General features: G+C 33.6%; 1 protein-coding gene across 7 annotated transcripts in view; it reads left to right on the top strand.

Moving 5' to 3' along the window:
• Nucleotides 1-25,648, top strand: part of ARFIP1 (ADP ribosylation factor interacting protein 1) — an 84,589-nt gene that overhangs the window by 43,720 nt on the left and 15,221 nt on the right. For all 7 annotated transcript variants that reach the window (XM_023530189.1, XM_023530188.1, XM_011359371.2 and 4 more), the window contains 4 exons: nt 628-740; nt 6,335-6,556; nt 13,071-13,228; nt 18,715-18,889. In XM_023530189.1, the coding sequence (XP_023385957.1) occupies nt 693-740; nt 6,335-6,556; nt 13,071-13,228; nt 18,715-18,889 (603 nt within the window). In that variant the 5' untranslated portion in view covers nt 628-692. The remainder of the gene's footprint in view (nt 1-627; nt 741-6,334; nt 6,557-13,070; nt 13,229-18,714; nt 18,890-25,648) is intronic.

The following is a 25,648-nucleotide window of genomic DNA, read 5'->3' as shown; positions in this document are numbered from 1 at the left end:
AACAACTATATAGTTGTAGAATTGCTTTTATGTCAGCGCTTTATACTGCCTTTATAAATTATGGCTTTTTTTTGGTGGAGGGCCTCTTAAAAAGAGGGAGTACAATGTCAGTGTAGGTCTCATTTTAACCCAGCCTTTCATAGTGGTGGTAAGATATTTTTAATGACTATTTCAAATTTGAATTGTATTTTTAAATTCTCCAAAATTATAGTAATATTCTATCGTTGCTCTGTTCTATGTAGTACAGTGAAAGGAGATCACTGTAAGGAGCATGAGTGCTTTCAGATTTTTAGGGACACAGTTTTTTTAGTGTCTTTAAGATTATAAGATTAATTGTAGAAATTTTGTTTTTCTTGAAATAAACAGCACTTATTTAGAAAAGAAAGCCTAATGCAACATTTATTTTTAAAGAATAAGACAAACCGCACACCATTTGTGTTTAATAGAAATATTTTTTAAGTGTTAGGAAATTATCTATGATTCCAGCAAGTTGTAGTCCTTCACTTTGGGAACCTTTTTATCTTTTAAATGCACGAGTAGTTAATTTGAACAGCTTCAGTGCTTTGTTTTCTTTCTCTACTTGTCTTTATCTGGTTTGTGTTTTTATCTTTTGTTATGATCATGCAGGTGGCCAGAAAACACAGACAAAAAGTGGACCAGTTATTCTAGCAGATGAAATTAAAAATCCTGCAATGGAAAAGTTAGAACTCGTTAGAAAATGGAGTCTAAACACCTATAAGGTTTGTAATTTTTTAATCTTTCCACTCTAACTGGCACTGAGCATTTTTATTTGTATATTATTCACATTATTATTTTGCAATTGTATGAACATAGAGGAGAGCATAATGCCATCTAAACATAAAAATACATTTAGAAAATGAAGTATTTTGTTTTATTATTGATCTTTGCATGAATGTAGTTTAAAAAGTCAGTAGCAAAAGAGTAAAAAAGCTACTAAAATGCTTCATAATTGATAGATAACACATAATTGAAAAAGAAATGTATTGCCTTGGAATATTTTTAGCAGTAGAACTGCTGTAGATATGTGTGTCACCACCTCCCTCTTTTTGGTACTTTACAGCAGCTGTATGTCAAAAGTATATTAGTTTTTCAAATTTGGAATTCTTTGATCTTATTGTAATAACTAAACACTAACTGTACAGACAGTATCACATTACCAGTCAAGTGGATTTCAAAAGTTTGTCAATGTTTTTAGTTGAATGATTTCAGAGTATGTAATTGGTGGTCATTTTTCTTACTTGGTCATTCTTCATTGGTGGTGATTCTTCATAAAGCAAATAAGCAAATTATTTAATCTCTACTTTATTTGATGTATTACAGATAGCTCAAGCCCCCAATCCACTCAGTATCTTTAAATCTTAACGAGGACAAGACAGTAGAATTCGTAGAATAGTTAAGTAGATGGAAGCCCTAGCAGCTCAGGTTAGAGCCATAAAGCTCTCTGTATTTGTGAATTGGTTGTAGGTCTTTGTATCTTCTCAAGAGTAATGCAGAAGTGAATTTATTCTTTCAGTTATACTTTTAAAATATCTGAGATCTTCTACAGAAGTATGTTTTCTTAAGATGGTAAAGTGCCTGCAACATGCTCCATGAATCTTTCCAAAAACTACTTAGCTCATGCCAATGTAGAACTGAGAAATGCCAATGGTAGTTGTAGAAAATTGATGCCTTAAACTGTCCTCATTCAAGACATTCTATTCAATCTTTGCCCCTTTTGTTCTCAAAGATGTAATTCTCTCATTTCATATATTGTTTTTTTCTTTATATTCTCTCATATCACAACAGTTCAGATATTCAGATTTCAACTCATCTTCTCACTGATTTGACATATCGTTAGTCATTAAATGAACTCTGCCTCCTTAATGTTCTTTGACGTTATCCTTTTTCCTTCATTCTAACCTTCACAGCCGTACTTCATGTGTTTATTATTCTCTCATATTACTATAATGGCTTCTCAACAGATTCTCTTAGACGACATATTGTACTCTGCCTAATGTGATTCATTCTTGCTTAAAATCCTTCAGCCAATCCCCATTGTCTTTAGAGTGTCATGAATCTGACCCCATCTACCTTTCCGACTTTATCTCCTGCTGCTCTGCTTTTCCACCCATGGATCCAGTGATCCATACCAGCTTATCCAGACTTCCTAAACAAACTGTGCCTTCTCACACCTGTTTTCTTCATGAGTCTGCCTTTGTCTACTGCTTAGAATTCCCCACTGTGCTCCATTTCAGTTGTTTATCTTTCATACCAGACTAAGCTTCATTCATTCATTTATTAAATTTATTTATTCATTCATTCCTTTGTTCACTTATTTGTGAAATTTGCCTCTTAACTAGTAACATTCTATGTCCACACATTTTGAACCCAAAGAATCACAGGTCTTATTTTTGAACCAAATCCTGGTAATTATAAATTACAAAGTTTAAGATTTTGTTCATTTGATCCTTCCTCTCTTATGTCATTCAGTTTGTGTTTTCTATATTTCTTATCTTTTTTCTTTATGTGTATGTTATCTGTTCCTTTTATTATGTGTTCCTCCTACCTCTACAATAATCTCAGTTGAATCATTGCTGATTCTATAGTTATCTTTCATATTAATATACCACATTCAGCCTTTCTTAAAATTTGTGTTAATAAAAATGACCAGTCTTTAAAATGTTGTAGACATGGCATAATACTGTGTGAAAGAGTTATCATTTTCCTCAGAATGATCACTTTATTTTTAACTGAAAATTTTTTCATCAGAATATAACTGGATATTTCACTCTAGGTCAGAAGAAAAAGAAAGTTCTAATTATATGATTTTACGGAGTTTATAGCCCAGTATGTCTGTGCTGACATAGGCCTCTCAACTAAGAGAGCCTCAGAGTATAAATGACCTTATTGGCTCTATATGACTCTGTTCTTGTGGCCTCTACCTTTTCAGTCCAAATTTTGAGCTAATATAAGGCATTTATTGTTATTAGGATAATCTTTCAAGTATTGATTCTGATTTCGTTGATTTTGGGCTGTACTACTTATCCATTTTACTCTTGAGTAACAATTCTGGCTGTGACTTTAATTTTCTCTCTTGGACTCAGTTCCTTTATGATTTCTACCTCTTATTTCTTCTTTCTGTTTCTGTTCTCTAGCAAACGCTTCAAGGCTTTTCCTCAAAGAGAATATTTAGCACATCCTTTAATTGGTTGTTATTTTGGCTCCAAGACCAGTCTGGTGATTAAAACCAAATATATAATAGGGGCGATTTTAAGTTTAGTCCTTGAACCCATCTTTTTAAATATTATTTCATTCAATCCACCTGATTTTTCACAAATTTTAATCCAAAATTTGTTTATTTTCTTACTTATTCTCATCTACAGGAACAACTACAAATACTGGGTTTTTCTCTTTGGTTTGTTTTTATACAAACCAAACCTAGTATGGAATAGAATACTTTTCAAGATCCATCTTACTTTTTTCAAGAATAATCTTGATTTTATTCAGAGATGTTTGGCATCTTTCCCAAATACTAAATGTTTTTTTGAAATGTTTAAGAGTTTACAATCAGTATTGACACCTTTATCAAATTAATTTGTTGTCTTTAAGCCGTTATTTTTTAAATTTTTATTCCAGTTTTTCTTATCATATTGCCTTATTCATTTACTGATTGACCTATTTCTCCTGTTCAGTTTCTGATATTTACTTTCATTCTCTCTTTTTCCTTATCCTTCACCCTTAATCTATCAGTTGTTGCCATGAAATTATTCTTTTTCTTGTATTTAAATGTTTTTATTCATTTTTGGCATTACAGAAAAAGCTCTTGGTGCTATTTAAATACTCAGAGTACACAGTGACTATCTTGTAAATTCATGAACTGTATGATTGATGTTGATTCATGGTATTTTTTGCACTATCACTTTATTTTATCAGCCCTCCCCCAATAGGAGATCTCCATAGAGCAGTAATTTGCTTTTGCTTCTTCCTACCCCTTAAACTTTGCTCCATTTATCCCATTGTCTTCAGAGTGAATTCTTAATTTATAAGTATAGAAAACCAAATAAGGCCACCAGCTCATTGTGAATTTTCAGGGACTTTGAAGGAAGAGAACTGAGATTCTTAATTCTTTCCTGTTTTAAACTTGATTTATAATAATTTTAGTATACACTAGAAAGCAATTTAAATAAAAATCTCCTCTTCAGTGATCGTATGAGAAACTTGCTCTGGGATCCTGATGAGTGGGGAAATGACTAACCGCTTTATGTTTTCTCACTACAGTTTTCTTTACAAAGCTCCACATAGGCCATCTCTGGTACTCTCAGTTCCAGCTTACTTAGATTTCCCTTAAGAGTGTATCGTTCTGTGTGTTGGAATACAAACTCTGTAAGTTCAGTTTCAGAACAGTTTCAAGTGTCCAGATTTATCTGAATATGCCTCAAAATCACTATTACCTTGCTCTTCCCACTGCCTTAGCTTCCTGGAAACAAAACATTTGCTCATTAATTAAACCTTTGACCCTACCGTCTGCTTGTAACTATTACTTCTGTGGAAAAATGGCCCCTCAGACAACAGTAGACATTTCTTTCATTTTGCGCAGTCTACCAGGCTCCTTCAGTGAATTCTGACTGCTTGACTTTCAGCAGTCTGGGTTGCTATGGAAGGTACCACATACTTTGTCTCGCGATTAGAGTAAATGTCTCTGGTAATGCTGCATAAGGAAAATCCTGGTGCAGATGAAAGGGGGAAATGAGTGGTATTTCTCTTTTATCTTGTTACCATTCTCTTTTATCTTGTTACCAACGAGATATTACTTCTCGTTGATGTTTTTCTCATTAAAATCGCAAAGTCTGCACTTAAACTTTTCTCTTGATGTTATTTTCATTTCTCCAGAATATTTGTATGTTTTCCATAGAAGTAGTTTTATCTCCTTTGTACGAGTTTGGCCTCTTACCTATTCTTTCATTTTCAAATTATATACATAATTTCTCTACTTTTTATAAAAAGAACTCCTTTAGAAAAAATGTTTATTCATAAAGATCCTTAATTGATGAGAAGAGAATATGTCATAAAGAATTAATTTTAATTTTAAGTAGAAAATGAGTGGCATATAGTATGCTAATATTAAAAAGATAGATATAACAAAAAAGAAGAAAGGATAAAAATAGACTTATTCGTGTTCACAAGGAAAAATCTCAAGATATTTATTCATAGAAAAGAAATGTTTACATATTATGTATAACATAGCTTGTTCTTATGTTTACTTTAAAAATATTATGTATGTGGCTATATAGGTTTAAAGGAGAGTCTAGACTGCCCATCAAACTGTTAGTAGTTTTCTGCTATTTAACGAGATTAAAGAAAGGAAGAGGAAATTCATCTTTTATTTCACTAATTGTTTTAATTTTTGCAACAAATATTAATTTTAACCGAACTTTGAAAGATATGATAAAAGAGCAAATATGCAAATGTCAAAGATTGCCATATTTACTGCTTTTTAAGAATATTTTTGTTAACTTTAAATGATGAGTATATTAATGCCCTGTGTGGTTACTCTTAAAATGTATTATCGAATAGTGAAATTACTTATAATTTTTTATTTCTGGCAAAGAAATACTAGAAAACTTATTTCTGTGTGCTCTGAAATTAATTATTTTGGGGGCAGAGTAGAATAACAATTTAGTACTATTCTATCTGAGCAAAAGTAAAAGAAGAATTCAGGAATCTCTAATCTCTGCCTGTTTCTCTTCCTTCGCTCTCTTTCTCTTTCTCCATCTCTTCCCCTTTTCACTCCCTCTTCTCCCCTTCCCCACCCACTCTACTTTCCTCTTTTCTTCTTCCCTTTATTCCTCCTACTCACACACGTACACACACAGATATTTAAGGGAAAGATAGAGGGGAAAACAGCATTTGAAACCAGTAGGAGAATTTAATTTTGGTATTTGTATTATTCCAATATTAACAGTCTAATATTGTTCTTAAATCAATGGCAAGTATTTCAGTTGTTTTCCGGTGCACTACGCAGGTGCACTAATCTTGAAATATGATTATGCGAGAGAGCTCATCTGGTAGTATGTAAATTAGCTAGATAAGTCTTAAAACTTCCTCTGATTAGTAATAGTTATTAGGTATGTCTGATAAATTTACTTTCTGAGTCCTGATGAACTTCTAAGGGGACTAACAATTTTCAGTTTGTGTGAAACCCAATGGCTAGCTTGTGTGAAGCCTAGAAATGGTGTATGCCAGCCATATGCTCTAGCAGTTGTACTTTGGATTATTAGTTTTTTCTTTTGTTCTTTTTTTTCTTCCTAAACGAAGTGCATCTTTCCACTTTCAGTGCACTCGACAAATTATCTCTGAGAAGCTAGGCCGTGGATCAAGAACTGTGGACCTTGAACTTGAAGCACAGATTGATATATTAAGAGATAACAAGAAAAAATATGAAAATATTTTAAGACTGGCTCAAACATTGTCAACCCAGCTTTTCCAGATGGTGCATACCCAAAGGCAACTGGGAGATGCATTTGCTGACCTGAGTTTGAAGTCACTAGAACTCCATGTAAGATTATTTTAAATAACTATTGGGAGGTGGGAGGGAGGAAATGGCAATAGGGGTATTCTAGAAGGTAATTTGTTACATTTCTGATTTGTTCAGCTCTTAATAAAATTGGAATCTTGAGGCGTTCTTTTCAGATATCTCATATAATTTTTAAGAAGGCCCAACTGACTTCTGTCAACATAGTGAAACGGTTGTATTGAGGTTTCAGAGGAAGGGAACTTGGAAAGGAAAAAGAGTACTTAGCCTGCCTGAACCCAGAAAGAATCATAGCTCTGTGTATTGCTGGGCGTGGATAAAATGTAAATCTGGCACCTGTTGAAAATCTTTTACCTAGTCTTCAACTGTCTTGAACAAATAGTAGTTTGCTTGACTGGATTTGTGATATACTTTACTGAAATCGTTAAAATAAATTATTAATTTTAAAATGGAATTATTTTTCTGAGTGTATTTCTGTAGGTATTTAACAAAGTGTTTCCTACAGTTTCTTATGCTATCTGAAGTGACTCCTTTTATGTCTTTTTTTCCCTCACCTGGAGCCAAATGATGTAGAAATCTCTTGCCTTCAGACTTCTAACTTGAAGATTTAGATAATTAAAGTATTAAATCATTTGATAATGTCTAGAAACTTAGAAAATTTGGTTAGAGATGGTGATATATATCATAATAGTAAAAACTATTGAGATTCAATTCTGAGTCATTAGACAAAAAAATAATTAATATTTGGGAAGTGGAATAATCATAACAGCTCCAGTTATTGAATGTCCACAATTCCAATGTAATGGGCTAGGTGCTTTATAGCCAATAACACTGCGAGAAATGTTATCTATATTTTATTCATGAGGAAACTGAAGCCAAGAGAGGTTAGGTAATTTTTATAAGATCACAAAACAAATAAAAAGTAGAACTGGAATTTATATGTAGACCTGTCTATGTTTCTCCATGAGCTCTTGTTGTCTCTTTAAGTGAAATCTTTGGAAGATCTGTAACCCAGACATAAAACCCACAGTATAGAAAGAGGTAGCCAGGGTATAGGGTCTGGAGAGGTGTTGCAGCTGTTTTCAATGATGCTGCACTCAATAAACCCTGTTAATTATAATAGTTAACACAGATTGGGGGCTTAGTCTATGCCAGGTACACTTCTAAGTGGTTTAAATTAGCACATCTAATGCTCAAGCTGATCTAGTAAGTATTTTTACTATCTTTTGAGTTTCTTATTGGAGCATTTCTAACTCTTTGTAAGGACTGATATTTCATGACTTTTATTCTTTCTTAGAGGTTTTCCAATGAGAAAACTTACTTATATTTTTTGTAGAATAAAATTTTTATCTTGCAACTACCATATGGGTCCATTAGAAATCAAGACACAATATGGGATCTTAATAATCTTATTTTCCTATATCTGGAAACATTTTGCTGTTTCATTATATTATAGATTATTTCATCATTACTCACCAGTTATATTCAACCATGTTAAAAATGACAATAAGAATAAAGAATGCATTACCTGGACGAATGATACAATAGTAAGATAAATATTTTTTGTTTGTGTTGCCACAAAGAAATCTGGAGAAACCATTTCTGTGTGTGTTTTTTTTTTTAATGTTTGTGCAGCACCATTGAGAATTTAGAATTTTCCATTTTCTGCACATAATAGCAAAGAGAAAAGAATACCAGAGGAAGACATTGTCCACAATTATTAGACAAATCAGAAGATGACTGCAAAGAGATAGTAGTATTGACTCTTAATGATGATGGCAAAATTGATAATATAAGTGAAATATTAATCTGTCAGTCTTCTGATGATGATATCCTAAATGGATTTTCTTAAATTCAAGTCAGTGAGTAACAATGTATTATTAAGGACAAAAAGGAAATCAGGGTTCTCTAGAGAAATAGATTGAACAGGAGGTATAGATATATAGAGATATATTTTGAGAAACTGGTTCATGCAACTGTGGAGGCTCGGTACATCCAATAATTGTTAATCTTATCCCAAAACACCTTCACACTTAAACATTCATACTAATGTTTAATTAAGTATCTGGGCACCATGGCCTAGCCAACTAGACATATAAAATTAACCTTCGCAGGTGTTTTCATCTAGTTAGTCATTCAACAGAAATGACTTCATCATGCAACATTTTTGGACAAGAATCTGGATCATCCTATTTTGCTAAAAAGATATATATTTATGATGTTTATGCACCAAAATGTATTTGATAAGACTTGTTAGTGAACAGATGCTGAAGGCAAGTATATATACAAAAGTGATTTGAAGGAAATAGATAATTCACTGGACTGAACATTCTAATCGATGTTTATAAATGTAAAAATAATGGTAAACTATAACCTGTTGAAGATGTATTCAAAATCTGAAATCATTATTAACAAGATGGAAGTTTTTGTATCATTCAGAGTTTTTCAGAGAAATAGAACCAAAGTAGAACACACACACACACACACACACACACACAGATGATAGATAGATAGATATTAAGGAATTCCCCACACGATTTTGAAATCCATGGGGTAGGTCAGCAGGCTAGAAACTCAAACATGACTTCTATGTTATAGTCTTAAGGCAGAATTCCTTCTTCTAGGAAAAATAAAGGCCTCCAACTGTTTGGATAAGGCTCATCCGCATAATGGAAGATAATTTCCTTAAAGTCATCTTAAATCACATCTACAGTGTTTATCATTGTAAATGTTAATCACATCAACAAAATATGTACCTTCGTAGCAACATCTAGACAAGTGTTTGACCAAACAACTGGTTAACACATAAAATTAACCATCATAGTCTAACCTTTGTCAATTTAGCACTTATACACTTCTCCTTAAACTATATTTAATCTTCAAATAAAGAGTGACAAAGTCTTACTTCCAGCTAACGTGATACAGCTATCCTGCATGTTAACAAAGATATATTAACCCTTTCCCCAGAAGAAGATGCACAGTCCTTGGATGACATTCACTTTTTTCTTTGATATACTGTAACTTAAATACTATAATGTAAAGTTAATATATCTTATAAAGAGAGAAGAGGGGAAAGAAAACAGGTGTTTGCTTTACACACACACACACACACACACACATACACACACACGCACACACACACCTAACTGTAGCTTCATAGCAACATCTAGACTGGTGTGATAATAAAATAAAGAAGAAATAACGATTGTAGTCCTCATTCCTACAAATAGTTTTATGGTCATAGTAGCTTCCACTATCCTTTCCATATTGCGTTTGCCCCCAACTAGCACCTCAGCCTGTCTTGGTTCTTTGCCTCGTAGGGTGACCCATTCCTGAAGGGTCCAGGCCATTGGTAGTCCTGTCTGAAATGGGTTGTCGTAGTTTTCCATTGACATTAATCACATGGCATGATAGTACTAAGAGATGCCCTAAGGGATTGCCTATCCCAGGCATACTCTTCCTTACCTCCATTGCAGAGTAGCAGTCCAGTTTCCCTTGGGTAATCAGAATCCATCATGACAGCCAGCAACAGTCTTTGCCTGTTGATTATGAGGAAAAGTTTATGGAGTGCAGTGGTGAAATGTTGGCATCCACTGCCTCCCACTTTATGCCGTATTAACAGATTCATGGAAAATACCACAGGGCATGACGAATAGTGGAACTGAATAAATTGTGGTGGTTGTGATGGCTGTTGGAATTGTGGCATTTGAGAGTTGGGGAAGAATTTAAAGATTAGTCCAATTCTTTCGTTTCTTCTAGAGGAGCAACCAAAATCCACCAGTAAAAAAAAATATCCTGAAAGGGATAGGAAATGATCTTTTAATGAATGCCTGTCGTCTGTCAGAATCTTTATACAAGTTATCTTATTACACTTTGCTGTCAAGCCTGTATGGGAATGATCCTCATTTTTTTAGTAAGGAAATTGAAGCACAAAGAATTTGAGTTATGCACGAAAGATACAAATCCAATCAGTGGCAGAATCAAGATGTGAACTCCCAAACTGTTTTAATTCCCAAACTAGGCCCTTAACCATTTTATTACATGCCTCCTGACTCCTAGTTCTCTTATACCATGACACCTCATTAATTGAATTTTCTCCTTTTAGAGGGTAACATCTACATCAAGATGAGGAAAGTTTACACAATCTATATATTACTGTCAATTATCAATTAATACTTGTGATTCTAGTTTTTTACTGCTCTGTATTATTGTTTAAAATAGCCCATTTGTTATTAATCAGGTAATAATTTCTATTAGTAAAACTTGATGTTTTAGATCCAGTCGGATGCTTCTGTTATTTGCTCCTGATGTATAAATTTAATGGGAAGTGATGGTCATTTACATCTGGTAAATGTAAATGACGGAGCTATAAAAGAGTAAAAAATTCAGATGTTTTGAAACTTTGTTCTCTCTCTCTATAAAAGCAAGCAAATTTTTAGATCAAGAAATTGGCCTTCCTTCTTCAGTAGTAGATTAGAGCTATTCTTGATGTATATACCTTTGATTATTTTGTTTAGTTTATTTGTAATTGCTAAGGCAATTTACAGTAAGATATAAAATGCCCCTGTCCAACTGAGAATACTAACATATCAACTAAACGAAGTTTAGGAGTCATGGTTTATGTTATTTTTGGTGCCAAAGAAAGCATATTTAATTATTTATGTATTTATTTGTAACTCATATACATATGTATATTCAGTTCTATCTAGTCCTAATTGTTTTACATTTTTTACTACTATTATGTCTCTTGTACCTTACTATAAAAAAGCTTTTTTATTCTAGCTAATTAAGTTTTCAAATTATACATTACAATCTTAAGTTTTATACACATATTCTTCACAGAATTGTAGATGAGATTTACATTCTTTGAACAGAACAGTGTCAATTTATTCTTCCTGTCTGCTTTGAATTTAGGCCTGTTTTTCTCATCTGTAAATATAGGATTCGAAATTCTGCTATATAGTTTTTCAGTCTGCTGCTATTTCATCTTACTAAACTCTAGTTTTGTTGTTTGTTTTTAGTAAATGAGCTGCTTTCTAGGTTGTATAGATCTCCCAGTGGCTAAATTAGGGCTTATGGCATTTTTAAAATTAATAATGTGGAATTGTGGCTATTGAGAACTTTCAGAAATGAACATCATTATGGGGATATGATGTAATGATATAGCCTTTGTTATGCAGTGAATGGACGTTTCCTAACTTTTTATGAACTATGATTTTTATATCCAGTCCAACTTTCATATTTTTCTTCCTCTTGTTGATTTTTTTTTACCTTTTACTTCTTAACAAATACCAAAGGTAATAAGTATATTTGTAATGTTATGTGAACTTTTTCTAAAAGTTGGAAAAAATGTTTTCTTCCATGTTATTCTGTGTCCAGTAACAGTTGTTTAGTCATCAGTAGGTAACTTAGCTTATATAAAAACTTGGTGCCAAAAATCTTCAGCTGTTTTGCCTTTTATTTTAATTTTGATTGATATTCTTTTTATGTAATCTTATTATTTGCCAGTATTTGCAAATCAAGGTTTGTAAATTTTGAAGACTGAGTCCAAAATAAAGAATTATTAAAAAAAAAAAAAATTACTGGACCTCTCTTAAATGGAAAATGTTTTTAGCATGATAAAGATGATTTTATTTTCATGCTATTTATCGACAATATTTTATCAGTAGAAATTTAATTATAACTATAATGGTAGCATTAAATTTGCATCTTGTAAGATTCTAGTTGATTTAATATTACATTTTTTTCAACTGAAATTTAAAACTTTTATAACAGATTTCAGAGTTCTCAAATTGAGTAATACATCTTAGAATATGATCCAATTTTTTATTTGGCCAGACATGTTCCTGATAGTCTGTTACTTAATCAAACTTGGGCTGGAAAGCTTTCCCTGATGAAAATTTAGAGTTAGTCTTTGCCATAAGTAAAGAAGTCACATGTAATGTTTGCTGAGCCAACATTCAGTTTATTCAGAGAAATGAGTTAAACTGGTGTGAGTGATCCTTCCTCAGCTGTGTGCCTAGATAGACCTGAGTTTGGGAGTCAACCGGTCACTAAGTTTACAAAGAAATGTGTATTGTTAATATTTATACTTTGAGGAGATTCAGTCAAAACACAAAAATTGCAATCTATTTTACGTCTGAAAGTTTTAGCCAATTATTACCTAATTTGGTCGTGAAAGTTATAGTCTCTGATTAATAATCTGCTATCTTTTTCTTCTTAACAGCTGTGCTTACAGTATAATAGAAACAAAGCGTAGAAATGAAAATATTCTTTTAGTACAAAGTAGTTTAACGTTTTAAAATTATTTGATTTGAGCTGTGCATCTGAGCTGATGAGTATTTTGGTTTACTAGACTTTTTTGGTAATTATATAGCTGGTTGTGATTTAGATTCCTTTTTAAACATTGAAAGAAAAAAACTTCTCTAGCTAGGTTTCTAAATCAAGATATTTTTCCATTAGTGATATGTTTGAGATTTTTTAAGTCATATGTACTCATTTATCTCTGGATAAATTAAGGGGACTTTTTTTGTTTTAGGAAGAATTTGGCTATAACGCAGATACCCAGAAGCTCCTGGCAAAAAATGGAGAGACTCTTCTTGGAGCTATTAATTTTTTCATTGCCAGTGTGAACACTTTGGTGAATAAAACAATTGAAGACACATTAATGACTGTGAAACAGTACGAAAGCGCCAGGTAGGTATAAATTTACACTATATTATCTGTTTTATAGATGGTACGTAGTTCAGTTAAGATTTTTGGTTGCAAATAAGAGAAACCAACTCTGGCTAATATGGGCAGAAAAAGAATGTATTAGAAGGTTATAAGATAGCCCCAGAACTAACAAGAAAAGCAAGAGGACAGATGCTAGAAACAGGCAAGAACCAAAGCCAAAATAATACCTCAGAAGAATCTAATTAAGACCCTGATGCCAGGTATCCCTGGTCCTTGATGCTGCTGCAGCTACCATAAAGAATTTCTAAAAGGCTCCCAAATACTTTGCTTCATTGCCTTGAGAGTGTCCAATTGAACCTTGGTCAAACCCTGCCTGCTAGGGAATAAGGAGGTGAACGATCTCCCGGCTCCAGCTTCCTTAGAAGGCGACAGGATCTTGGGTACTACCAGGTAGACATAGATTCCTCTGTAATCTGGCCTAAGCTTACCTTTCTCCCTTACTACCAACAGCTTCCACAACAGCCAGACTCAGTCTCAGTGATTTCTCTTGAATGTACAAGCTCATTTCTGCCTCCATGATTTTGTTTATATTGTGGATACCAACTCCCGGACCTTCCATTTATCCAGATTATAATCAGCCTTTAAACTCTTACAAATTTACCTTTTACATAAATATTTGCCTTATGTTTTTGTAGGTGTTTATAATGCAGTGTTTTCATACATTTTATACATACATATGCATATATGATTTCACTCTCATAACCATCCTGTTAGGTAAACAAAGTACATATTAATAAATACGTATAAATGTCTAAAAAGTAGCAGACCTGTGATAGCGTGTTTCAGCTTTTGATTCCAGGCCCAATTTTTTTCACACTCATTCCAGTCCCCTTTGAGTTTTTTCCTCTGACCACTTGAAATTTTTATTTTCTGTTATACTTTTTGAAGCACAGTTGAAATACAAACTTTACCTTCTAGAAGTGTAACTGTACTTTTTGGCCTGTTGCCCTAGTTTAATGATGTGAGAAATGCCTGTGAAAACTCTGAATTCATCTTGTCTTTTTTCACAATTGAATGCTTATTCTTAAGTATATATTTTCTTAGGCTTTGCATAAGTAAAAGCCCAAATCACTTGGAAAGTTAACTTTGATCTTTTCAAAAGAAGAGATGTTTCTGTCCTGTGCTGTTTGTAATTTTCAGTTTAGGATTAACATATGAAATTCTTAATAACTTGGAAATGAAGGTCAAGACACATAGCTGTGGTTGTCTGGTGAGAGAAGGGCCGAGATGGGGCTGTGTACCTTATTTAGGTTTTGGACTTGGTTTTTAACTTTTCTTTATTATTTGAGTTATTTACTAACATAATATTGAAATCAAGGTAAAAAGGAAGGAAAAAGAGAAGCTATCAATAGGATATTCCTCAATAACATTGAAGGAATCGCTCAATAAGATATTCTTCAATAGGAATCCCTCCAGTAACAGTTCCAGTAATTGGTTCTCCTGTCTCCATTTAAATCCTTTCGTGGGTATTGTCTGTATTTTTCAAAGAATTTATTATGTATATTTTTCATTTCATTTTATAAAAATTTGGTTATTTTCCAGTTCTGCCTGTTCCTTATTCATAATGTCCGAACTTGTTCATAATGAATACTCTTATCTTTTAATCATTTTAATCATTCTTATTTTCTAGTCTCTCAAGTTGTTTTAATATTTGTGGGTTTCGAAGATGAAAATTCTTTTGTCTCAAAAGTACCGCCACCTACCTCCCAATTAAGCATTACACGAATCTAGTTTCTGTTTCTCTACTTTGTAATTGTCCACCTATTGTGAAATATATTTTAGTTACTAAAATATATATTTAAATCTAAGAATATTTTATTTTAAACATGCAGTATCTTTTTTTTCAGCCTTTATTTCTAACATGCTTTTAAAAATATTAACCCATATTAAAGAAAGACACTTATTAGATAACTCACTGTTCATACACAAAATATCTTATATTTAATTTGCAGGGGAGAAAAATAAGCCTCTAGAGATTAAATGGTTTGCTCACTTAGAGCCGATTAAAACCCAAAATGAGAGCCATGGGCTCCCTACCTTCTCCTTTGATCATTAGGTCTAAAGCTTGAACTGGATTAATCTCAGATTTTCACATCTTATTATAAAAATAATTTTTACATCTTATAATGAGAAATCTTACTTAAAGTACAATGTGATATAAAATTTCAATTTATCCAATATATAGGCTTGCTTGAAACTTTTGAAAAAAATTATGAATCATGTTATATGTACTTGTTAGCTGGTTCTCAGGAAACCTTTAGACCACCTCTATGTGTGCCTTAAAAACTACCAACAGTAATGACCTTACCCCATAATTTATTCTTTTTTATTGAAATTACAGTATATGATTTCATTTATCAAGCTTAGCTTGGGATTTGACATTTCTGTGCTTTTTCTGAAGTAGTTGAGAAAATCACTAGTTGTAACACTAAAACATTACCTACTGAGGGAGAACATTAAAAAAAAAGAATCCCAGATTAAAAGTCTCTCAGTAGCTGAAATTTCTTCCCTGTCAAAACCAGAATTTACTGACTTTTAGGGCAAGGGTCAGCTATTTGATCCAGCACATAAAGTGGCAATTTAGGCAAATTTCTGGGTGGCCTTTTAATGCTTCCCATTATGCATTGTGTACAAGTATTTCCTAGCCCTCTGGTGCTTCATGTGTAGAAAATCTTGTAACAGCCCATTCAACACTTCTCCACAGCAGCACCAACAAGGGAGTCAATTGTGGTCAAGACTTTTCAGATGTGGACACCTGTTCTCTAGAAGTTTTACATAAGCCGTAAAGTAACCAGCTATCACTAACTTTATTGATATGGACTCAATTCAGACTGGCAACCTTGAAGTGAAGAGTTATATTTTGAAAACTTAGTGTGCTTCTCTTCCTGGTTGTAATGGGCATGTTAGAGAAGCTCTTGTGGAAAGTTTTACTTTGATACCATCTACAAACTGGATGTAAAAATTAAGGGATAAAAGGTCAGTATTATAACTTTGATTATGTTTAAATTAATCACTATTGCTTAGAAATAAGTTCCAAGGCTGTTGAAGGACATTTGTCTTCACATTAAATCACCACATATTACTTTTTTTTTAAATTACTACTTATTTTTGTTCTACTTTTTTTCTCTTTTATTTTTTATTGTTTTTAGTACATTTGCTTCTGGCTATTGGTCTTCTAATTTGGCCATAATAATAAGCACTCTAAAGATATTATTACCCGATCCTAAGTACTTTATATATATGAAGTTATATACGTGTAGAGAATATTATTCCCATTTATGGATGAAAAACTGAAGACATCAGAGCTAGTGAAGGGCAGAGTGGTCATGCAGTTGGTACAAACCCGTGGGATTTATCTAACATAGCATTACCAACTCAGCCTTGCCTCCTAAATCTTTAGTATCTCTCCCCTCCTTCTTAGCTCCACTGCCATTGCCTTGATTCAGTGACTCATTTTCCTTTTGCCTGTGATCTTATAAAAGGTTTCCTTGCTCCGTATTTCTTAATCTTTAACTCCAGTTCATCCTCCACGCCTTATGCTGCCACTATCATCATCTTTCTATCCTGAAGAAATAGAACATGTTACTTTCTAGATCATAATTCTTCAATGGCTTCCCATCACTTGTGCTACTGGATTAAATCTTATCCCTTTAGCGTGGCCTGTAAGGCCCTGCTTAATCTCAGTCCTGCCTTCCTGTAGGACTTTAATTCCTTCCATTATTGTTTTCCAGCTGTAGGTTCTAACATACTGAATTACTTCCCAGATGTTTCACGGTATCTTAGAATGGACAAATGTCCATACTCTTCTCTTCTTGGAATGTTTCACCAGTTTCTCTGCCCCAATCCACCCTGTAAGCTTTTCCCATTCTTTAAAATTTAATTATAGGATTTTAATTCTGTTCTGAGATGCCTTTCAAATACCTAATTTAGTATTTCTTCCTCCTTATTTCCACTGTACCTTGTCTTCCCTCCCTCACGGCAGCTTCCATTATCTCATTTTGTTGTTGTTTAAGACCTTATTTCCTTCTAGACTGCTTCTGGAAGATAAACTTTATCTGTTCATCTTTATAGCTCTATCGAGCATAGTGCCTGGAACATAGAAGGTGTTCACTTAATGTTTGTTGAATGAATCAGTGTATCAGTGAATGAATGAATGAATGATCTTTTGGCCCTGAAAGATCAAGTTTGTTAAATTCAGTACAGGTTAGGAATAAATTATGCTCAATATGAGAAACTGATATATTCTTTCTCAAGTCATATATACAATATAGTTTATGTTGTTTAAAATAATCTTAATTCCCAGAATAGGAGATGTGAATTGTACTACAGATATTTGAATAAAGAGTGTTAGTTTCAGGGCATAAGGTTTGTGATGCTGATTTTGACTAAATCAGAAGTTACTTTGCTTCCTCTTACCTGCATACTGAATAGTCGAGACTCCTGGATAAGTCATTGTTTAACAAGCAAGGTAATATTGTACTTACACAGTTGCTGTGATAGAGATTTTATGAGGGGCTGTGGGACTGTGGAGTGATGGTGGGGGGGTAACTATTTCAGTTAGTGGTGGGCAAGTTTTAGAGGGAGGCGTCTCAGGGAACACAAGGTGCTAAGTGCTTTATCATAGATGCTATGTCACATTCTCAATACTAATGTTATGGAAATCCATCCTGAGTTGTGCTGTCCCACACTGTAGCCACTAGCCACGTGTATCTGTTGAGCACTTGAACTGTAGCTAGCCTGAATTGAGTTGTGATAGAGTGTAAATTACACAGTAGATTTCAAAGACTCAGTACCCACCCCCCAAAGTAAAATAGTTCATCAACAATTTTTTACATTGATTACATTTTACAATGATAATATTTTGGATTTTTTTATAAAATAAAATATATTATTTAAAAAAACAGATGAAATTAATTTTTATTATTTTAATGTGACTACCAGAAAACTTTGTTACATATATGGCTTGTGTTGTATTTCTCTTGTACACTGCCGACCTGGACTACACTTGAGGACTGCTGACCCTCAGAGTAACTTCCTTTTATCAGTTAGTGTGCGTATGTCATTCTAAAGTCTGCTGTCCTTACCTGCTCTGCTTTATCAATGTTAACCAATTCACACGGGGGATCGATCACTACCCTTGATCTCGTTAGCATTAGATTTTAACATGTGCTTTTTAAATTGGCTTTTAAATTTTGGAAATTTTACTTGTCAGTTAATACCGTACTTTGGAAGAGAGGTTAATAGGCAGCTTTTCCCCTCCCCTGCTTATATTAATAGTTCTTTGCATTAAAGAAATATACAATTTTAAAAGGTACAAAAGGTACAAAATATGTGAGAATTATTATGTATTAATGTATAGTATGACATTATTATGTATTTCCAACTCACCCCCTGAACTTATTACACTCTGTTTTTGTAGCACGCTTCATTTATTCTCTTCTTTCCAGGATTGAATATGATGCATATCGCACTGATTTAGAAGAACTGAATCTTGGACCGCGTGATGCAAACACTCTGCCAAAGATTGAGCAGTCACAGCATTTGTTCCAAGCACATAAGGAAAAATATGATAAAATGCGCAATGATGTTTCTATCAAGTTAAAATTTCTAGAAGAAAATAAGGTAAATTCATTCTTTACTTTCTGAGATCTTTCTGTGGACTTTAAAATGAAGCCACCCTAGAGAGAGATAAATAGAAAGTTTTTTGTTGTTGTTTCTGTTAACTCTTTCGTTACAGTTGCAAAACAGAAGTCCATTTATAATCAGTGTTTGAGTTTTTAGAAGTACACCGAATATATTTGCTTCTCTGTCATAAAGTCATCCTCAACTCCGCAGTCCCAGTCTTTCCTAACAATTGGCAAAAATACTTGCTGTTTAATGGTTGATCTTCAAATTGGTATTTGAAGTGCTTTAAAAAGTTTTTTAATGATGGGTTCTGCTCTGGATATTTTAAAACTTTATCATTAATGATAGGTACAGATTTTGGGAAGAGACCAGCATTCTTCCCAGTAAGTGATATATAGGAAATGACTAAAAGGTCCAGCGTAGGGCTATAGTTAGCATAGCCTAGAAGAAATAAGCCAAGAAATCAATTGTCCACATTATTTTCATGTGACATGAACATATCCAAGACAGTGAGAGCTGAGACGGGCCTGCTGTAGGCTTCATTTAGAAATGGATTCCTGCAATAACAAGGTATCTAAGTTTTGGTTTTTAAGTAAATGATAGGATCTCATGTTTAACATTTCTTCCACTGCATGTGTACTCATTTTTTATGAGGGGGTTGCAGTTCTGGGCATGGGAGAGCCAGTAGTGAGCACAGTACAGAGTAGCTGTGGCTCAGTCCCATGGAGATGGGGTCTTACCATTGCATGTTGGTGGTCCCCTTGTGCCTCTCACATCCTCTGAAGTCATATAAGCCTTCAACTCTGCTTCCTTCTAGGTACCCTCTTAAAGTTATTCTTCCATTCTTATTGTCTATTGATATCTTCTTGTTTTCCTTAACATTTCATTAGAAACTCTTTTGGTTATCTTAAAAGTTGCGGAATTATACATTTCCTCGAGACCTACCAAGTCCAGCCCCTTTGACTACCCCCCTCTTTTTTTTAGCTACAATTGGTGAAAAGTATTCACATGAAAAACATTACAATGGCAATAAAGGAAACTTCGGCAGAGTTATGAGATTGCCCAGGATCATTCAAACAGCACAGTGCAGCCTTTTAGCATTCATTAGCTGAGCACATCAGATGGCATTCGTTTTAGTCATTCATATATATGTCCATATAATAGATCAGTTATACTGTTTGATATTACAATGGATAGGAACATATCAATACCTAGACATAGATGTGTATTTTAAATATAAAAATACTTTTGACATATTGCCCTATAATGGATCAGCACTAGACAGTGTGGTGCTAAATGAAGTATGCTAGAATATTTTGGGCTCTGTCCAAAGCTAATTTGAAAGGGAAGAGTTTGGGGATTCAAGACCTTTGCAAATAGGGGAAATGATTTTAGGACTAATCTATAAAATGACAATTGCATTCCATTGGGATCTAATGATATTGTGTGGTATTCTGTGGATAGTGAGATTATGGATAATTTTTGTTTTCTATAAATTTTTCTGTGTTTTGGACAATTTCTTTGAAAGATTGTATTGCCTTTATAAAAAGGAGGGAAAGTTCTTTTGGAAGAATCAGTACCCTTAAACCATATATGCCTATATGATTCTTACCAGAGTAAGTAAAAATAAGTACAATTACACAAGGATAATAGTCAATGGCCATTGACTGCTACTTCTTTTACTGTAACTATTTTTGAAACTTAGCAGTAGTAGATCTCCAGATTTAGATACGAATCAGGGAAGGCACTTCTTGTCAGTTATCATGCATTTGACATATATTCTCTCACTTAATCCTCATAACAACCTTCATTGCAGTAGCCATAGAAAGGAAAGAACTCTGTGATTTCAAAACTGAGCAACAAGGATTGGGAAATCAACATAGGAAGCTGGTTTAGCTGGAAGGTTATGAGGGAGGAGGGATGGGAATTTGTTCAGTTTAACCTCGGAGTTCAAGATACTGAAGTGGTGGAAACAATTGGTAGGAAGTTAATGATGTAGGTTTGCAGTTTGGATGAGTAGGGTCAGGGCTTCAGAGATAAAGGTTTGGAAGGTATTGTTTGAAAATAACGTTGTCATTGTCACATCCTCTCTTCTGTTGACTTTTCTTACTGTAAAATAAAAACATTAAATTGTTTTTATTCTCAAAGATTTTGTGTTCTTAAGTGGCCTAGAGACATTCTTCGTTTTTGGCTTTACATAGTTGCCATCAAGCTAAGTTTCAGGGTGAACTCAGTAAGCACCTGTGTCTAAAATAGAATCTGTAAACTCTGACCTCTTTATCTTTTTTATTTAACTCTTCAAAACTATAAAGAGATCATGTTGGTTTCTGTTATATTAAGCAATAAATAACTATCATTTGGATGAAGACAGATCCATGAGAAAACTTCTTTGTTTTTTTGTTATTGTTGAGCAACTTTTACCCTTTTTTATTATTTAAAAGCTCTTACAAAATGAGGAAAAAGCAAGCCTTTAGGCCGCAGACTGTCTATCATCCTTGTTTGCATTCTTGACAATTTGAAATGCTTCAAATCTGGATGTTTTTGGTTCTTTTGTTAAACTACAGCCAATTTGTTCCTTAATATCTCTTAAAGGCAGTTGTCAGATAATCTGCTTAGCACTTGAATTTTAACAAAATGTAATATACTCTATTCCTTAAGTATCGTATATTGAATTTTTTAAAATCAAAAGTTTTTAAAGTTCTGTGAAACATCGAGTGTGCTATTTTGTAATTTGATGATGCCCTGAAGGTTACTGCTTTTTTTGAAAGCTGTTTTGGCAGCTTTTTGGAGGAGGCAGTGGGGACTTTTTTTTAGTTCTTATGTAATGGCTTTTGGAGTGTCTTCCCATAGCAACAGTTCTTTTCTAAAAGGAGACTCCGGATAACTAGACACCTAGTATAAGCATAAAGTAAAAGCAGATAGTCATTGAGTAAAGTACTAAGAACCGTTCCTGTGTCTATTGTAGTAAATTTTAGTGGCCAAACATTGTGAGAATGTTTTTGTTTTGTTCTTAGAACTTCTTTTAAAATCTTTTCGAAAAGGATGGGAGGTAGAGTCTTAGCTATATTTTAAAATGTTGAGGTGTTTATATGTAGTTAGTGTAACCTACCTTCTCTGGCAAAGCAAAGGGAATAAGTGTGTAAAATATACACATTCCTGTGTATGTGCATGCGTTGATGCTGAGTGATATGTGCACACATCTATATTTGTCATAGATTTCTGTTTTTAGAAATAGTTTTACCTTTAATAGAAAAACTTGTATTCTTTTACTATTAACAGTCTATACTCTGTGCACCCCTCACCCCCTGTGATATATTGTGTTTATCTTTAACTTAAACAACCCTTATTAATCTCTGATATTCTCTTCCTTATTTACTAAACAACATTGAGTTGCAAAGCATTAAGGACAAAGTTAATTAGGCTCTTCTAATGTTTCTCCTTTCATCAATATTTCTCTTTTTCTACACCTTTAAATAATGTAACTTGAGCTGTTTTGTGGATTGAGGCAGTTTATTTACCTTTGATTGTTCCTTTCAAGGTTCAAAACAAAACATAGTCTACTTTAGTAAAGAGAAAAAAAATAGACATTTCTGGTGCTTTGTAGACTTTGTGAGAAAGGATACCGGGCCTTCTTTAACAGCCTTGTTAATGCCTAGCAATGGTGTAAATGTATAGTCGTCATTTATTTAGCAAATGCGTGTTTGCGTTTCTTCCCAGACTTAGAGGTACACTGAAGGCAAGTGAAGGAGATGGAAGTAAATGAGAGTCAACTAGAATGGCGTAGCAGGGCAAATCCTGATTACCTCACTCTTTTCTTTAGTGAGGACAAAGCATGCTCTCTCAGAAACGCTTCTCTTGTTTACAGTGTGTACTGCTTACATGGACAGAGGAAGCAAAAATTAGAGGAAAATAATGCAAATCATTGTGAGCAACCCATGTTTATTTTTTTAGAAACATTTTGTATGGCTTGGAACCATGTAGACTGTGAAAAGAGTAATTTAAGATTGTTTCCCTTAAGATGACCATAATTTAACTTAGGAATGGTAAATCTCTTCTCAGGGCTATTAGGTATTAGGGAAAAAAGAAAACCCTGAATATATCAAAAGATTTAGCAAAGCGTTTTAGGATATAAATAAAAAGTAAGGATCTCATTAATTTTATTCTTATTTTAAAAAGGATAAAATATACTCTTACTTTAAGGTAATGTCAGTTAATTAACTATAACCATTGCATGCAGTGTTTTTTCCATTATTATATTTCAGTGACTTAAAGGATGGCCAGAGCCGGGGCAGGGGCAGAAAAAGATGGAGCAGACTTGGGGTCTGTCCTGGACACATGTTTGATTAATATTGCTACATAATTTAAAATTCTTTTCTCAAAAATTGTAGTCATTCTGAATCTTAGGTTGCTGAAAAAACTGTTGTTTTCACTTATATCCTGTATATTAGAATTTTTTCTAATAGATTACAGACTTATTTTATATGCATCTTACTATGAATTTAACTTTCAGAGAAAAATCCAATGAACTAAAGTGGTGAGACAGGAGAAAGAGGAGAATAAACCTAAAATAAACGTACTCATGTAATATGAGATAGCCGTATATCTAGTTGTGATGACTCAGTGGCTTTATGCAAATACGTACTATAATAGGAAATACTCAGAGCCTAGTACATTTTTGTAAAATATGCTGTAAATGTTTGAAAAAGCTTGGAGGGCAAAAGTATTCTTTGTCTACTAAAACTTCTCTTTGAGAGGAAAAAATACAAACCTCTGAATTTAAAAAATAGATACATGCGAGACTTTAAGGAACATGTTAACCATTACTTAATATGTACAAGCAGATATGTTCTTGAAGTCTTTTTCCCCATTGTCAACTTAACTTACTCTTGATACTTTTTAAATATCCATTCCAATGACACTGTCATCTTTATTTCTATAACTAGAGGCATAAACAGTATTGCCTCTTGGCATTTGCTCAGAGGGCAGACGAAATTAAGTTCTATAGGTAAAAGAACCTTACCTGATTCAAGATAAAAAGAAAAAAAAATAAGTGTTTATGGGTTGAAAATGTAAACGTTTAAGTATAATAAGCAACCTTAACACTGCAAATGTGATTACCTACATTTGGATCCTATGAAGCATTCCTTTACCCGTGTAATTTTACTTTGAAACTTAATTCCTGAGTTTCGTTCATCATGTAGTTTGATATAATTCCATACTGTTTTTGTTCTTTTTTCATTCATTTAACATTTTTTAAGGTATATACTGTGTGCCAGAGGTGGGGGATGACTTTTTTCCCACCTTCTAAGTTCTTCTAGCTGGGCTAATAATCAAGTTAACATGAGACAGAGTACCAAGAGAAAATGTCCAAATTTATTATTGATGTATGTGGGTGCGGGGGGAGGGTGGCATAAGAAAAGAGACCCAAATATGCATTGGGTAGTTGAGGTTTATTTGTCATTTTGGACAAAGGAGAATGGGGTCAGGGGTATGGGATTTCGAAGAGAAAGCAGGCAATTTATAGGTAAATGAGAAAGAACAAACATGTGGTAAATAAAATTTTGCTGGGCCACCCAGAAACAATGGGACACAGAGGAATGTTCAGTAAACAGGCTTGTTTTGCTTGTTTTCTCCCTGTCTGCCACATTTGGTTTATATTATGATGTGAAGGTGATACTGTCTTCCTTAAACAGATTTTCTATTCTATCTGAATTTCTTTAGGCAGGTAAAGGGAAGGGTCAAAGATTCTTTCTGAGTCTTTTTCTTTCTTTTTACTTATTTATTTTTTGAGTCTTTTATTTCTTAATAACCAGCCTAAAATCATTATTTCAAAAGGCGTAATTTTGGTTGTGACTAGTTCTTTCAAGGAGAAGTAGTACATGGTCAGTTAAGAGTAAACAGGGCAAGCTTCCTTGGGCAAGTGTTGAGCATTAATAGGTAAAGTGAGAAGCAGAGAGTATTCCAGGTAGAAAGTATAGTATGTGTAACAGCCCTGTGGCAGGAGGGGGTGTGGTATGTTTAAAGAATGACTGTGACTAGAGCATAGAGAGAAGAATGAGAGATAAGCAGGGGCCAGACCATGTTAAGGAAAAGTTTATTTTAATATCAGTGGGAAGCCGTTGAAAGAATTCTTGGCAAATAATAGGACTAAAATATGGAGCATAGATTTCAGTAGAACCTAAAAGTGAATATAGTAGTTTAGACAAGGGGTGATGGGAACTTGGATAATGTGATGGTACATAAGGATGATTTAAAAGCCTCCCAGGAGTGATAGCTTTAGAATTATAAATTGCTATTTTTATAGATTTGACTTGATGTTTTGTTTTGTTTTTTGGGGTTTTTTTGTTTATTTTTTTGTTGTTTTTTTGGTGAACTGAAGGAATCAAGAGATACTTTAAAGGTAAAATAGAAATACATGTAAAATACTGAGAACAGATTGATGTATAATTGGCACCTTTGACATTTTATTTCTTTATTCAGCAGATATTCATTGGTTGCATATTTTATGCCAGTCACTGGGTTAGATAGTAGAAATATGGACAATCTTGCCATCATATAGCTTACAGTCGAGTAAGAGAAATAGACAGTAACCAAATAATTACATAAATACAAGCTAATGTTGTGAAGAAAATAGAGGGGTCATGTGAGAATACAAAGAGAAGGTGCCTTGGTGTGGGGGTTGTGGAAGGCTGACTAGAGGTAGTGACGCTGGGGCCGAGACCCAAAGAGTTGGAAAGGAGTTAACTACAGGTGTGC

The sequence above is a fragment of the Pteropus vampyrus genome, unplaced genomic scaffold, assembly GCF_000151845.1.
Source record: "Pteropus vampyrus isolate Shadow unplaced genomic scaffold, Pvam_2.0 Scaffold47, whole genome shotgun sequence".
NCBI lineage: Eukaryota > Metazoa > Chordata > Mammalia > Chiroptera > Pteropodidae > Pteropus > Pteropus vampyrus.
The sequence above is the reverse complement of the archived record's forward strand: the minus strand, read 5'-3'. Positions and strand labels throughout refer to the sequence as shown.